This window comes from Leopardus geoffroyi, chromosome C2, assembly GCF_018350155.1.
Source record: "Leopardus geoffroyi isolate Oge1 chromosome C2, O.geoffroyi_Oge1_pat1.0, whole genome shotgun sequence".
NCBI classification, from domain to species: Eukaryota; Metazoa; Chordata; class Mammalia; order Carnivora; family Felidae; genus Leopardus; species Leopardus geoffroyi.
Window position 1 is genome coordinate 93,703,727 of NC_059333.1, and position 16,115 is coordinate 93,719,841.

The following is a 16,115-nucleotide window of genomic DNA, read 5'->3' on the forward strand; positions in this document are numbered from 1 at the left end:
TTGCAATTGTTAAATGATAATTAAATGTTTGCAGTACTCCCTACAGATAGGAACTAAAAGTGCATTTATTCATAGGAACTTGATTATTTTGTTATCACTGACTATAAAAAAAACACAAAAACTATTGTGAAAATTAACATCAGGGTTTGAAAACTATTTTACAACAGCAAATAAATGTATTTTGATTTTACATTTAATTATAGGACCAAAATAAAAGGTAGACCATACACATATCTATGTATTTTACAGCAAATTAGTAAAACTGGTGCCAACTTTAGAATTATTTCATAAAAAGTATAAACACTCTATCCCACAACTTCTCCCATGGTCTTATCCTTCACAATAAAATTTCACACACTATCAAACTAAGTGAAGATTTGCTAGTGGCTAAAATCACCGAAAATATATGGTCTCTGAAAAAGTTCTAAGTATACCCTAATATCATGTTTGACAAAATATACATTATTCTTTAATCTTTCTGTCCTTATCTCAATTTGCAAAAGTATTTTGAAACAATCTCCTTTAACCATTATGCTTATTAATAAGAGCAAATCTTTAAAAATCCACTCTAGATCTCGAAAACACTTGACAATAAAATAAACTGCAACAGAAGCAGTTAAACAACTACTTCAAATAGCACATGTGAAACAAGTCCCCACTATTAATCAGGAATCTGTGGTTTTTTTTATCTAGTAAGTACTGTGATATCACTTAATTTCTTCACAAATTGAGATACACAAATAGGTATTTCCAAAAATTCATTCATTGACACTATATACAAAGAGATTCACAGCGGTATTTCACATCCACCAATAAAATTTATTTACTGTTATCAAGCTGCAAAGCTATTAATATCGTGAATAACTTAAATTATTGGTCTTTGAATGAAGGACTCGAGGGAAGAGAAAAATTACATCAAAATCAATATAATTTTTTACATGAATTACCTAAAAAAATGTAAGAGGTTAACCTTACACTTTAAAGAAGCAAATCAAATGGCATAGTTTAGTGTTACCTACATTCTTTCCAGCTTTCCCCAAGTGCTAATGACAAGTACCATTTAAGTCAGTTTTTAAGTATGAAGTGTTTATAAGTTGCTCTAAATTAAGATTTTTTAAGCTTCATATCAAATGAGTTGTAGATCGACTTAAAGTATGACTTCTCCTTTCAAAGAAGGAAGGCAGGCTGACAAGGGAGGGTGATGGGATACCCTGTAAAAACAAGACAAATATTTTATACTTAAAAGTTTTCTTTTAAAAAATTATAACAAAGTTTAGGATCATGCATATCATTTTAAAATTAATACAATTAATTAAAAAACATCTGAAAATTCTAAACTCTTCAAATAAATAAAAGAATTTAAATTAGGGGAGGGGGATAGGGAGAAAACATAAAACTATTTTAGCATTCTGAAAAAAAAAATGGACTAGTTAACTACATATTAACTCAAATGGAATAGATACTGGCTTACTAGGAAGGTACTAAAATAACTTCAGGTTATTTTAAAAGTTTATAAATTAGTAAGTTTTTGAGGTAAAAAAACAAACCCTAGTAGTTTCTTAATCGTAAAGCAAAATTCAGAGGAGTGAAATTACTTCATGAGAAATAATTCTCTATGATTAAAGGTCATACACTCCTAGAGAGTCTGTATCATGTGCGCAACCCATACATACGTGTGTGTGCGTGTGTGTGTGTGTGTGTGTGTGTGTAAGTTTGCTCCATATAAAAAGCAAAATAGCAGCACTTCTTATAATAGAGATTAAGTTACTAAGCTATCTAAACTTATGGTTTCAGAGGTCAAAGTTAAATATCCTCAGAATTTTCAACAATAACAAAAAAACATGCACAAGAACAGCCAAAATCTAAGAGTGGGTATAAATCAAAATGAGTTCTAAAGAAAGCTACTACTTTATTTTAACATACATGAATGGCTAACCATACTAAGAGTCCACAGGTAGCTGGCTGTAAGTTCTCATCAACAAGGTAGTAAAATGTAGTGCTTAAAGAGCTGGGTTGGTAAAGTACTGCCATTCAAGTGATAACAAAGATGATTTAAGTAGATAGTATAAAAGCTTACTTTATTTTTAGGTGAAACATTTATGATCTGCCATATTAAAAAGCAAAATTTTATGTAAGTGCCATAAATCTAAGATTAAGAATCAGATTTGGAATAAAAATCCATTTTAGATCACAATTATTACTATTCTTTAAAACGATCATTTTCATAAACAGGAAAATTTCTAATGGGATTGACTTTTTTCTGGACTTAAGAGTAAATTACCTAGCAAAAAATATCTTTATGTGTCAATACACATAACACATAGCACAAACTCTATTAAGCCTAAACTGTTGTGAATTCAAAGAAGGTATAAAGTTGTGAATTCAAAAGTCCCCACCCACTTAATAAAGATTCAATGAAGAACGAATACTTTCTTTTTTCACAAATACACACTTCAAATAGCTAATAAGCTCACATTAAACTTCACGAGGCTTGTTTCCATTACTGGCTGGCATATCTCCTAATTCTTCACAAATGTCAAAGATGACTTGGATAGGACTTTTTTGCAAATTTGAAAAATCAACAGTTCCATCTAGTATCTCTGAAAAGCTAGCTTGTGAGGTAGAATGACGTATAGATCAAAACCAGGAGTTTTGAGAGCGCCCACCAGTAGAGTTTGAGCACTGTACATAAGCATACTTAGTAAATCCAACTGTATTGCTTGTGGAAACAAAATGGGCAATCTGTTAGAACAGAAATAAGCAATTGAGAAGAGGACATGAATGTCTTAAAGATATTTTAGGTACTTCTTATATTATCTACATAGGAGTGACAAAACTATAAATAATTTTCTAAAAATTTTCCGTAAAGTCCAATTATATTCATTTGAAGAGAAATGTTTATAATAGTTACTATAGATGCAGGAAGTAAACAAGGGATAGTGCTTTGGCCTAACTGTATTTTGTCCATTTTAATTCATTTTCATTTATCAAATTTCTTTGCACAAATTTATATTATCAGGCACAACTTCGCTCCCATTGGAAGGCTAACCTTCATCCAAAATTTTTATAAACATACTCATAGATTCAACTGTAAGTCTTTGATGTATTAACCAAGGCTTAATTGGCTTTAAAAAAAATAAGAATAGGGGCGCCTGGGTGGCGCAGTCGGTTAAGCGTCCGACTTCAGCCAGGTCACGATCTCGCAGTCTGTGAGTTCGAGCCCCGCGTCGGGCTCTGGGCTGATGGCTCAGAGCCTGGAGCCTGTTTCTGATTCTGTGTCTCCCTCTCTCTCTGCCCCTCCCCCGTTCATGCTCTGTCTCTCTCTGTCCCAAAAATAAATAAACGTTGAAAAAAAAAAATTTTTTTTTAAAAATAAATAAAAAATAAAAAAAATAAGAATTATTGAATATTATGCACCTTATCTATAAATTTTATATAAGAGGTGACCACTCATAAAACTCTAGACCATTCATGATGTGCCAGGTACTGTTCAAAGCACTTCTCATATATTAACATATAATCCTTGCAGCTACTACTTTAAATTCATATTACTAATAGTGAAATTGAAACAGAGATCTTAAATAACTTGCCAAAAGTCCTACAGCTAGCAAATAGCTGAGCCAGGATTTGAACATGTGAGTTCCAGAGTTCATGCTCTTAACCACTATTCAAATTGCCTCTCATATAAAATCACATCATACATATATGTGTGTGTATGTGTGTGTATTTAATCCTTATAATAGCACTATATGGTTAAGTACTATTAACCTCTTTTTTTCTCAGCTGCAAAAATGAAGATAAGAGAACAAGAAACTTGCTGAACGACACACAACTAAGAAGTGACAGTCACTTGGGGCGCCTGGGTGGCTCAGTTGGTTGAGCGCCAACTTCAGCTCAGGTCATGATCTCACAGGTTTGTGAGTTTGAGCCCCGGGTCGGGCTCTGTGCTGACAGCTCAGAGCCTGGAGCCTGCTTCAGATTTTATGTCTCGCTCTCTGTCTCTTCCCCTCCCCTGCTTACGCTCGGGTACTCTCTCTCTCTCTCTCTCTCTCTCAAAAATAAAATAAACATAAAAAAAAAAAAAACTTAAAAAAAAAAAGAAGTGTTACTTGCTTTTGTTAACCTTAGTAGGTTAGATCAATAATAATTTTACAAAGAACAAATACATCACTCACATACTTAGAATGTTAGAAATGTCCCCAATATTAAATATCAAATACATCTAACACCACTAGAAATTTGAATTATTCAGGAAACATTTAAAAATATACACATGAATTTAGAATCCATATCATCCTTCAGCTTCAGAGTTTATATTCTACTCGTCACAGAACTAGGTTTTTAAAAAAAACCCCTCAATCTCTGCTATCTTATTGGAGCCAATCTAAATAAACAGAACCATCATTATTTACATGAGTTAAAGTGATGGGACTCATTAAAATAGGTTTCTTTTCTGAGAGATTTTTTAATGTATCTCAATCCCAATAAAATTTCATATCAAACTACACTCTATGTCTCTAGTTCATTAAGTGAAGTTTTTCTCAGTTACCTTTACCCAATAAACAAGTTAGAAGTTTAGAGATTAAAAAAAAATGGAGGTATTAACATTTCCATCTTCAAAAAGTTAACAAACTCCATACCAACTCCATAAATGTGAGTAAGTCATTTAGCCCATTAGATCAAAGTCACTTACTGCTAATGATGATGTGCTAGACAGACGACTCATTACATGCTTGTCATTGCTGGAAGGACTTCTTCCCTCCACTGAGCTTTGGGATGTCATAAGGGCTCTTCGCAGAGCTCTTTTTGGAGTTTTGGAGAAAGAGAACGCTCTTGTAACCTACAGTTAAACCAAGTTACAATTAATTAAGCCTAACAAATTAAGCCTAATAAATCTAATATAACTGGTAAGAACACAAACAAAGCCAAATACACATGAAGATTTTCTACAAAGATTATACGGCAGAATTAGAATCTCTTTGGACAAAACAGTGAAAAGTTGCGGTAGTACACTGTAGACTATTCCATTCTGCATTCATAAAGGACCACAGTCAATGGGAGAAAAAAGGTAGGAGGGAAAACAGGGTCTGCAAAGAGGAGAAATCTGGGTTTTTATCTGATTTTGCTAAAATTTACTCATGAAATCTCTAACCCAAGGCCACATGAACCTCGATTTATTTATTAAAAAGTGAAGGAGCTCACTGAATCATTATTCAGCATGTTTATCTATTATATATCATACACATTAAATGCTTGGAGATACAAAGATAGTTAAATAAAGGAGAAAGCCTCCCCTCAAAAGCAAACAACAGAAAATTGTAACTTTAGCAGATGATGGCAGCAAATTTTGCTTAAAATATTAAAATGCTAGTTCTACTTTTTAAAAGCCCATTACCAACATTCTTACATAGTCCTCAACTCTGATAAGAAGGGAAGTGATCTTCATCATTAGAAGACTGAAACATACGTAAGGTCAGGAATAGATCCGAGGTCTCCTGACTCTGTCATGTGCCCTTTGCTGAAAAATATCTGAGACAATATTTAAGATGAGTGCACACATATCTGCATCTAAGCCACCATCAGTACATTTCTACTGAAGCACAGGTCACAGAAGTATCACTATCAATGGAAGGGATAACAAGTGCTATAGAACGTGCTGAAATAAAACTTATTACCTCTATGGGCCATTTCCTAGAACCAAGAAAACAGCTCTGCTGTACAGACTATCCTTACACTGATGTCTATGGCAATATAATTTTAATATACTCTGAAAAATACATCTTGGAGACATATTAAATAATAAGCTCACTATGACTCACCTTTTTTGAAGTCTTTTTTATTGCTCTAGATGCCCTACTCAATGTACTGTCCATATCTTTAGTATTTACTTCAAAGGATTCTGGATCAGCACTGTAAATAAGATTCTCCTGTTGAAAATATAACACTTTTTATTATTTTAAAATAAGTAAGTAAAATAGAAAATAAAAATACATGACTGTTTCTAAAATCAAACCTTCCATATATATACACATGGAAGTATATATATATAAATGAAGTTACTCAAGATTTTTTTATATGCTTCACATAATTTCTACTCTGAAATGTACTAATTTAAGGATAGTAAAAAATTAGCATTCACTAAATGAAAAATTCATTGCAAGGACCATGGACACCAAAGCAACTGGAAAAAGAACTCAGTATAAAATCTTTTTAACAACACTAAAACCAACAAGCTAGAAACTTAGTGGACAAATGTCTAAGCATAAAGCCTGCTGTAAAACCAATATCAAAAACAATTTTCTTGAGATAATCTATCTAAAATTAAAACATAGACTTTCTCCTACGTTTTCCTTTCTTCCTCAATTAACATCTAGGTAGATTCTAAATTGGAGGTTCTAAACCTGTGATCAAGAGCTCCTAGAAGTGGCAATGGATAGAAATCAGGAGGTATGCAACCTCCCTGAAATCATGTGCAAATCTCTGTGTATGCATAAATGCAAAGGACATTTTTCTGAGGAGTGGGCTCATAGCTCATGTTACATTCTAAAAGGAGTCAAAGATTTCATGTAAGAACCATTGGTCAAAATTAACCTTAAATGAGACATTAATCTGCAAGTAACCCAAAATATCAGTTGCTCAAATTAGATTTGGGCTTTTCAAAAAAAGCAGGTTAGACAAAAAGGTTTTGCATATTTCTATACCAATTTGCCCTTTAAATTTATAAATCTAGGCCATCGGCAAGTTCCCCCGCTAATCTAGCACTATTAAGACTATCCTCCAACACTGTCATTCTGTGGCTAGAGAGACTTTTATACAACCCTGTGAATATTGGTTTTTCTGGAAATGTTCTCATCTACAAAATGTAGAAAATATCTAGTATAATTAACCCACAGGAATCATAAAACAAGATAATGCATAGTAGTCCTTTGAAATAAAATGTTAAGCTCCTTTACAAACAGCCTTAAATATTATATTCTACAATTATAAATGCTTGCTTTTTGGCTCTTCACCACTGACACCCACATAGACAGGCTTGGTTTTGCCAAACTTTCTTAAAACAAGTAAATCCACCTTGCCAGCTCTAGACCCTCTCATTCCACTTCATCCATTTGCTAATGAGTCCACAGCTTATCTAACCCCATTCAGGTAACCGTGCCTTTTTTTAAACGCACAATTTTTTTTCTAAGTTAAAAAAAAAAAAAAAATCACATTATAAAAAATTTGGAAGAAAATTTTAAAAATAAAATTTTCCACAAATGTAGTGACTGTTTGCTATTAATATTTAAACATACTCCTTACATATATTTTTCTATATGCACGAAATGTTTTATGTTTTATTTTAACAAAACTGGAGTCATTCTATTCAGTTTTATATCTTGTATTTTCCAATTCGCTGTATGTTATTGGTTTTTTCCATATCATTGGATACTCAAAGAAATTACTATTAATGAACAAATGATAAAAGTCTCTTCTGATTAGATGAGAATTAATTTTATTTCATTATTTTTGAACAAAAAGTGCCTTTACTTTCTTCTTGTTAAGAAATAAATATTATAACAACATCAAAAAAATATAATATTTAGGAATAAACTTAGTCAAAGAGATGAAAGACATATACTGTAAACTGTAAAATGCTGCTGAAAAAAATTAAAGACATGAATAAGTGGAAAAACACCCTGTGTTCATGAACTGGAAGGTTTAATATTAAGATGTCAATACTACCTAAAGCAATCTACAGCTTCAATGAAATTCCTACAAAAATCCCAATATTTTTGCAAAAAAAAAAGTTCACTCCAAAATTCATACAGAATCACAAGGGACCCCAAATAGCCAAAACAATATTGGGGGGGGGAAAGTACAAAGTTTGAAGTCTTAAATTTCTTGGTTTAAAAACCTACTACTATAATCAAAATAACATGGCACTGTCCTAAGAAACAGAATAGAATGGAATGAAACAAACTAGAGAGCCCAGAAATGAACCCTCATATAATATGGTCAAATGATTTGACAAGGGCATCAAGACTATTCAACAGGAGAAGAACAGTCTTTTCAATAAATGGTGCTGGGAAAACTAAATATCCACAAGCCAAAGAATGAAGTTAGATCCTTATCTTACTCCATATACAAAAATTAACTTGTAATGGATCAAAGATCTAAATATAAGAACTAAAACTACAAAACCTTTGAAGACAAGGAACACAGAGGTCAAAATTTTCAAGGCATTGGATTTAGCAGCAATATCTTGAACACAACACCACAGGCAGAGGTAACAACAACAACAAAAGCCAGAAAATTGGATTTCATAAAAACTGGTAAATATGCAGAAGACACCATTCAATATAGGAGACAGCAACCCACAAAATGGGAGAAAATGTAAATCATATATCTGATATATCTGAGAAGGGATTAGTATCCAAAATATATAGCAAATGCCCAAAACTCAACATCAAAAAAACAAATAACCAGATTCTACATTCACCACCTACATCTCCATTTTCTTACAGGTTTTTGAGATGGTTTCACTCTCAACTCTTGAATCTACCTATAAACTTATGTAGATATAAGGTTAGGATATACATCTAATTTTCCCTAAGTATTTAACCAACTATCTTATCATCATAGGTTAACAATCTTATTAAATTGTTAAAGTACTACATTTATCATACAATAAACTCTTATTTCAGGGACACGTATCCTTTCCATTGATCCACCTTTAATAGTGCAGTTGTGTTCGCATCATTGTAACTTAAAAAATATAATGTAGGGGCGCCTGGGTGGCGCAGACGGTTAAGCGTCCGACTTCAGCCAGGTCACGATCTCGCGGTCCGTGAGTTCGAGCCACGCATCAGGCTCTGGGCTGATGGCTCAGAGCCTGGAGCCTGTTTCCGATTCTGTGTCTCCCTCTCTCTCTGCCCCTCCCCCGTTCATGCTCTGTCTCTCTCTGTCCCAAAAATAAATAAACGTTGAAGAAAAAAAAAAATTAAAAAAAAATATATATATAATGTAATATCTCATAAAAGAAGCACTGTTTGTTTTTTTTGAGAGAGAGAGAGAGAGAGAGAAGAGGGTGGGGCGCAAGTGAGCAAGGGCCTGGGTGGGGGGAGGGGGGAGAGAGAGAGAGAGGAGAGAGGGAGAGGGGAGGGAGAGGGGGAGAGGGAGGGAGGGAGGGGTGGGTCTCACCCAAAGCAGGACTTGAGCTCACTAATTCAGGACTCAAACTCACAAACAGTGAGATCTTGACCTGAGCAGAAGTTAGATGCTTAACCAACTGAGCCACCCAGGCACCCCTGTTCTCTACTTTTCTTGTTGTTGCTTTTTCTTTAAAAATTATCTTTGGAATCATTCTGTCAAAATCCAGAAATTTCCTGTAGGATTTTATACAAACTATAATGAATTGACATCTTTATGCCAGCCAGCATTCTCTTTCAAGAACATAATGGATTTCTCCGTAAAGTATATCGTTTTCTTAACATAGGTTTCATTCATTTCTTTTAAGGCTATTCCTAGATTTATACTAAAATTTCCTAAATCTACACACCAAGCTTTACTGGGAAGTGGGGTCTCCATTTCCCACACTTTCTAGTAGGTTACTGCCATTGATATGTGTGTATTTATTTTTTATTTGGTTACTTAAACTAAACTGTTACAAGTTCTAATACTTTTCAATTGGTTCCTGTTAATTATCTAGATAATCATTTGCAAAATAACTCTGAATAGTAAAATATCTTGACCACCCATGGGAAACAAAGCAGTCGGGACTGTGATTCAAGCTCTGCCTATCCCCGAGTCTCCCCCATCCTCATTCACATACACCTGCAAGGCTCTGCATTATTAAGATTTCCTACATCTTATAGTAGAGGGATCACATTTCCTACACTGCTGTACATATTACACCATAAACTAAGCACAGCCGTCACTTTAGTTTTATAAACTTGATTTTGTTCTCATTTCATTTTCAATTTTAGTTTCATTTCAAATTGGTTTTCATTCAATCAACAAATGTATATTAAAAGCTATTTGATAGAAGCCTTTTATGTCCTAGATACAGAGACAAATTCAGAAAAAGGATGTTTTGACACAAATATATTTTCCTTCATGATGTTTTGATTTCAAAACACAAAGTAATTCATCAATGCTCATGCTAAATTGGTCAGCCTATGACATTTTTTTAAAAATTAAATGCTGAAAAATACAATGGAATTAGGTGGGACACAATTAGAAACAGTTAGAGAATTAATTTAATAAAAGTGGTTACAAAACTAACATACATATCAAAGATTAACCTGCATATAAAACTAGAAAACAACTTAGCTAAAATATCTCATTTACGAATAGAATTACAAAGAGAAAATTACCTAGAAATACATTTAACAAGAAATGCATGTGTCTACACTTGTCTTTCTGGAAAGAGGGATGAAAGTATCAAAAGTGGCACTGCTGAAAATAGTGGGACAGGTGCATATGTTTTACTGCAGTACACTTTCCTCTATTTAATGTTCGTTATGTGCAAATATTACTGTTCAATTTAAGTTAGTAAAACTCATAATATGAATATAAAACTAAATACTGGTAAACTTTAATTTACTCATTCAATAAAATTTTTAGATGCATAATGTATAATGTATATATAAAGAAACTCAACTCCAAGTGTGTTTAATTTTGATGAAATGCTTTTTTAATAATAAAAGCCCCTGAAATTTAAATCCCTAAGCAGTTGCTAACAAAGAAAAGAGACTCTCGGTTTTTCCTGTTGCTATCTGAACTGTTATTAAGTATATAATAACCCCATATGAACTGAAGAGAGCAGATGGCTTCATATTTCATATTCAATTACTTCTGATTTGATGAGGGTAGATATGAGGTCTTTCACATTTCTAGAAGGCTCTGGGTTCAGAATGGCTGAAAGGGTAAACATCTATGTAGTTCTGGTGGCTGAGAAGACAATATAGCTGTTTACTAAGATGTAAAGATGAAGTACTTCTTTTAGTTCTCTCTCCATAGAGGAAGGTAAATAGGGCAAATCACAGACAAAAACTCTAAATAGGGGAAACTTGTTTTCAATGTTCCCAAGTTTTTTTTCCTATTACTCTCCTTTTCTTATTAATAGTTCCCATTCTCTCTTCCAAATATTAAAAATTTTTACTCTAGGGGTGCTGTTGCAACCTGGCCTTTCCCTCAGTTTTTCCTTTCTTGCCCCCCTGAGCCTTGCAGACCAGCGCTTGCACAGGGGACTGGGCACTGAGAGTGGTTAAAGCCACAGGGAAAATGGTGGAAAATTCACCATCGCTATTGCCAGAAAAAGCGATCTGTGGCTTTGTTCTTTTTTAAGCTCCCAATTTGGTTTCATACTATATATTATATGGGATTTTATTCCCGAATCTTGGCTAAACTCTTTAGACTTACTAACCTACTGGCCTCAAAAATATTGTGCAGTTGCACTGCCCATCTACCTCTTTATTCCTATAGTAATTGGTTATGTACACTTACTTGGAATAAACATGAGAAGTATCTTTCCACTCAACTCCATTCATACAATCACAGATAACTATGCTAAAAACCAAGGGCAGAAGAAATACCAAGAAAAGGCTATCCCAGCATTAAGATATATTCCATGGGGCACCTAGGTGGCTCAGTCGGTTAAGCTTCCAACTCTTGGTTTTGGCTCAGGTCATCATCTCATGGTTTGTGAGTTCAAGCCCTGTAATTGGCTCTATGCTGACAGAGTGTGGAGCCTACTTACGATTCTCTGTCTCCCTCTCTCTCTGCTCATCCCCTGCTTACTCTCTCTCTCATTCTCAAAATAAACATTAAAAAAAAAAAAAGAAAGATATTCCTATTAGTAAAGTAAACCAAATGTTCTTTCTTGCAGCCAAAGAACTTTATGCCAAAAAAGTTAATTGTACGTAGACGAACACCAAGCAGGTATTATGTTTTTGATGTATTAATTTTGACCATAATTATTTTGATTCTAATACCCAATGTTGAAATGTAAGAAACAAGTTGAACTTCTCTTAGATTAATTTCCATTAATATTACAAATGTTCTCAAGTATTAGTTATTAACAGAATAAATAAAATATTGCATCACCATATACCAGATTTTTTAAAAAAATAATTATCAGTAAAAGTAAGAAACCCCTCCCCAAAAAAACCTTATTCTTCTAAATCTCCAAAATAAAATTATACCATAACAAAAACTAATTTTTTTTTTTTTTCAACGTTTATTTATTTTTGGGACAGAGAGAGAGAGAGCATGAACGGGGGAGGGGCAGAGAGAGAGGGAGACACAGAATCGGAAACAGGCTCCAGGCTCTGAGCCATCAGCCCAGAGCCTGACGCGGGGCTCGAACTCACGGACCGCGAGATCGTGACCTGGCTGAAGTCGGACGCTTAACCGACTGCGCCACCCAGGCGCCCCCAAAAACTAATTTTTAATAACATACTAACATAATTCTAAAAACATTTCATGATTTACTCAACATAATAATGAGCCCCAAATCCACATGTACCTAAGACTAGTTCTGAAAACAAATCTGCGAAGTTCAAGATTAGAAAGTAGTAATGGAGGCTTTCGATTAAGATGGCAAGAAGTAGGGAGATACTAGTCTTGTCTCGTCCCTCAAAAACAGCTAAATAAACATCAAATCACTGCGAACACCCAAGAAATCAATCTGAGGGCAGAGAGCAAAAATGTACAACTGGAGGAGAAAAAAAATGCCACATTAAGAAAGGTAGAAGCTGTAGAGAGCTGAGCTGGGTGGAGAGAGAAGAGCTGCGGGAACTGCAATGGGGAGGAGGCCTGATCACAGAGAGAAGAGCAAGAGAAAAAGAAAGAGAAAGAAGAGTGAAAGTGCACATAGGGAATTTCACAAGAAACACTCTTCCCCAAAACCAATGACTGGGAAAAGGAGAGGGGTTGAATACCCCTAGTTTTCATAAACAGTAGAACATAGAGCCTGAAGTTTTGGATGTCTGCACCATCGCCAGTGTTGCACCTGGCAAATTTAGCCATGTTCCAGTAGGAAATGAGGTCAGAGACCTGGGAGTGGGCAACGTGCTCTGAGGATTCCGAGTAGCACAGGGAGAAGCAGTTCCCCTGCCTGGAGTGCATTTGGGAAAGGTGGCATGGCCTCTCTGGGAACAAAAGACCCAGGAGGTGCCACTGAGCTGACCTGTTCACTAACACTGGAACAAGAATGCTAACTGAGGGCAGCAAGCCTTGGTACCAGCTTTCAGCTGTGCTTTATCATAAACTTCAAACTGCTGAGCAGTGGTGCAACTGATTTCTGGAACAAGCTGGACCTAGCCACAGCGCAGTGAAACCCTCCCCCAAAGGATCAGCATGGGTCTCCAAAATAGGTAGCTCTGAAACCTACCTATGTACCTGAGATAAAATACAGACATGCTGTGCTGCCTGGCAGGTGGACAGCTCAAAGGCAGGCAGGGTGAAGGCGGGGATCTGGTGGAAACCGGGACACGAGACAGGAGATTGTTCTGTGAGGGCTAAATGAAGAGAGGCAGGCTTGAGCTCCCTGCTCTGGGGATGAGAGAGTAGGGCAACTCCATTTTCACCAGGCCTATCAGGACTGACAGACTTCAGTGAGCAAATCAGTGCCACCAAGTGGAGGCCAGGGCCGCTTACACCACTAGGGCAAGCCACCTAAGAGTCAGCACAGCAGGCCTCACCCCCAGAAGACTGGCACAAACCCCTCCCACACACCAAGTCCGCAGATCATAGAGTGCTACAAAGCTTCAGCTCTAGGGGAAAAAGGATATAGCCTCCTTTGTTTTTTTTCTTGTTTATTTTCTGCGCCTTCCCCCCCACCCTGGGCCTTGGGATATGGAAAAGGCAATTCTTTTTTAATTTATTTTTTTTTTAGTTTATACATGGAAAAAACATCCTTAACCTACAAGGGAAAACAGACCAGGTTTGCAGCATATCTGTCACAGAAACTGGGCAGGCCAGAGGGAGTGGCAAGATATATTCAATGTCCTAAATGGGAAAAATATGCAGCCAAGAATACTTCAGACAGCAAGGCTATTATTCAGAATACAGAGATAAAGAGCCCCCCCACCCCCCCAAAAAAACAAAGGAGTTTGTGACCACTAAACCAGCCCTGCAGGAAATATCAAAGGGGATTCCTTGGGGAAAAAAGAACTAAAAGCAACAAAGACTAGAAAGGAACAGAGAACATCACAAAAAACACCAATTTTATGGTAACACAAAGGCACTAAATTCATATCTGTCAATAATCACTCCTAATGTTAATGGACTAAATGCTCCAATTAAAAGACATATGGTATCAGAATGGATTAAAAAAAAATCTATATGCTGCCTACAAGAGACTCATTTTAGACCCAAAGACACATGCAGATTCAAAGTGAAGGGATGGAGAACCATGTATCATAGTAATGGAGGTCAAAAGAAAGCCAGAGTAGCCATACTTATATCAAACTAAAATTTAAACCAAAGACTGTAACAAGAGATGAGGAAAGGCATTACATCATAATTAAGGGGTCTATCCATCAAGAAGACCTAACGATTGTAAATATTTATGCCCCCACTTGGAAGCACCTAAATATATAAATCAATTAATAACAAAGAAATTCTTTGGAAATAATACAATAATAGTATAGGACTTTAAAACCCCAGTTACAACAATGGACAGAACATCTAAGCAGAAAATCAACAAGGAAACACTGGCTTGGAATGACACACTGGACAAAATGGACTTAACAGATACATTTAGGCTATTTCATCCTAAAGCAATGGAATACATATTCTTTTTGAGTACACATGGGACATTCTCTAGAATAGATCACATACAGGGTCACAAATCAGCCCTCAACAAGTACAAAAAGACTGAGATCATACTATACATATTTTCAGATCACAGTGCTATGAAACTTGAAGTCAACCACAAGAAAAATTTGGAAAGCCCTCAAATACAGGGGTTAAAGAACATCCTACTAAAGAATGAATGGGTTAACCAGGAAATTAAAGAAGAAATAAAAAAGTACATGGAAGCAAATAAAAATGAAAACATGACAGTCCAAAACCTTTGGGATGTAGCAAAGGCAGTCCTATGAGGGAAGTATATACAATACAGGCCTACCTCAAGAAACAAGAAAAGTCTCAAATACACAACCTAACCTTACACCTAACGGAGCTAGAAAAGCAACAGCAAAGAAGGCCTAAAGCCAGCAGAGAAAGGAAATAATAAAGATTAGAGCAGAAATAAATGATATAGAAACAACCTAGTAGAGATCAATGAAACTAAGGGCTGATTCTTTGAAAGAATTAATAAAACTGATAAACTCCTAGCCAGACTTAACAAAAAGAAAAGAGAAAGGACCAAACTAAATAAAATCATGAATGAAAGAGGAGTGATCACAACTAACACCACAGGAATACAATTATAAGAGAATACTGTGGAAAATTATATGCCAACAAACTGGGCAATCTGGAAGAAATGGACAAATTCCTAGAAACCCTCAAACTACTAAAACTGAAAGAGGAAGAGATAGAAAATTTGAACAGACCCATAACCATCAAAGAAATTGAGTCAGTAATCAAAAATCTCCCAACAAACCAAAGTCCAGGGCCAAATGGCTTCCCAGGGGAATTCTACCCAGACATTTAAAGAAGAGTTAATACCTAGGCTTCTCAAACTATTCCAAAAAATAGAAATGGAAGGAAAACTTCCGAACTCTTTATACAAGGCCAGCATTACCTTGATTCCAAAACAAAAAAGGAGAATTACAGGCCAATATCCCTGTGAACATGAATACAAAAATTCTCAACAAGATACTAACAAATCAAATTCAACAGTATGTTAAAAGAGTTATTCACCACAATTAAGTGGGATTTACTCTTGAGCTTCAGGACTGGTTCAGTATTCTCAAATCAATCAACGTGATATACCACATCAATAAAAGAAAGGATAAGAACCATATTATCCTTTCAATAGATGCAGAAAAAGCATTTGACAAAATACAGCATCCATTCTTGATAAAAACCCTTAACAAAGCAGGGATAGATGCAACATACCTCCATATTATAAAGGCTATATATGAAAGACCCACAACTAATACCATCCTCAACAGAGAAAACTG

The 16,115-nt window shown here is 35.2% G+C and overlaps 1 protein-coding gene and 1 pseudogene across 11 annotated transcripts in view; one reads left to right on the forward strand and one right to left on the reverse strand.

Annotated features, from left to right (window-relative positions):
- Nucleotides 1-803: 803 nt before the first annotated feature.
- The window catches only part of ECT2 (epithelial cell transforming 2), a 113,320-nt gene continuing 98,008 nt past the window's right edge, over nt 804-16,115 (reverse strand). For all 11 annotated transcript variants that reach the window (XM_045502953.1, XM_045502954.1, XM_045502956.1 and 8 more), the window contains 3 exons: nt 5,820-5,927; nt 4,694-4,840; nt 804-1,211 (listed from right to left, as the gene is read on the reverse strand). In XM_045502953.1, coding sequence (XP_045358909.1) covers nt 1,122-1,211; nt 4,694-4,840; nt 5,820-5,927 — 345 coding nt within the window. In that variant the 3' untranslated portion in view covers nt 804-1,121. The remainder of the gene's footprint in view (nt 1,212-4,693; nt 4,841-5,819; nt 5,928-16,115) is intronic.
- Nucleotides 11,266-11,670, forward strand: LOC123611242 (annotated as a pseudogene).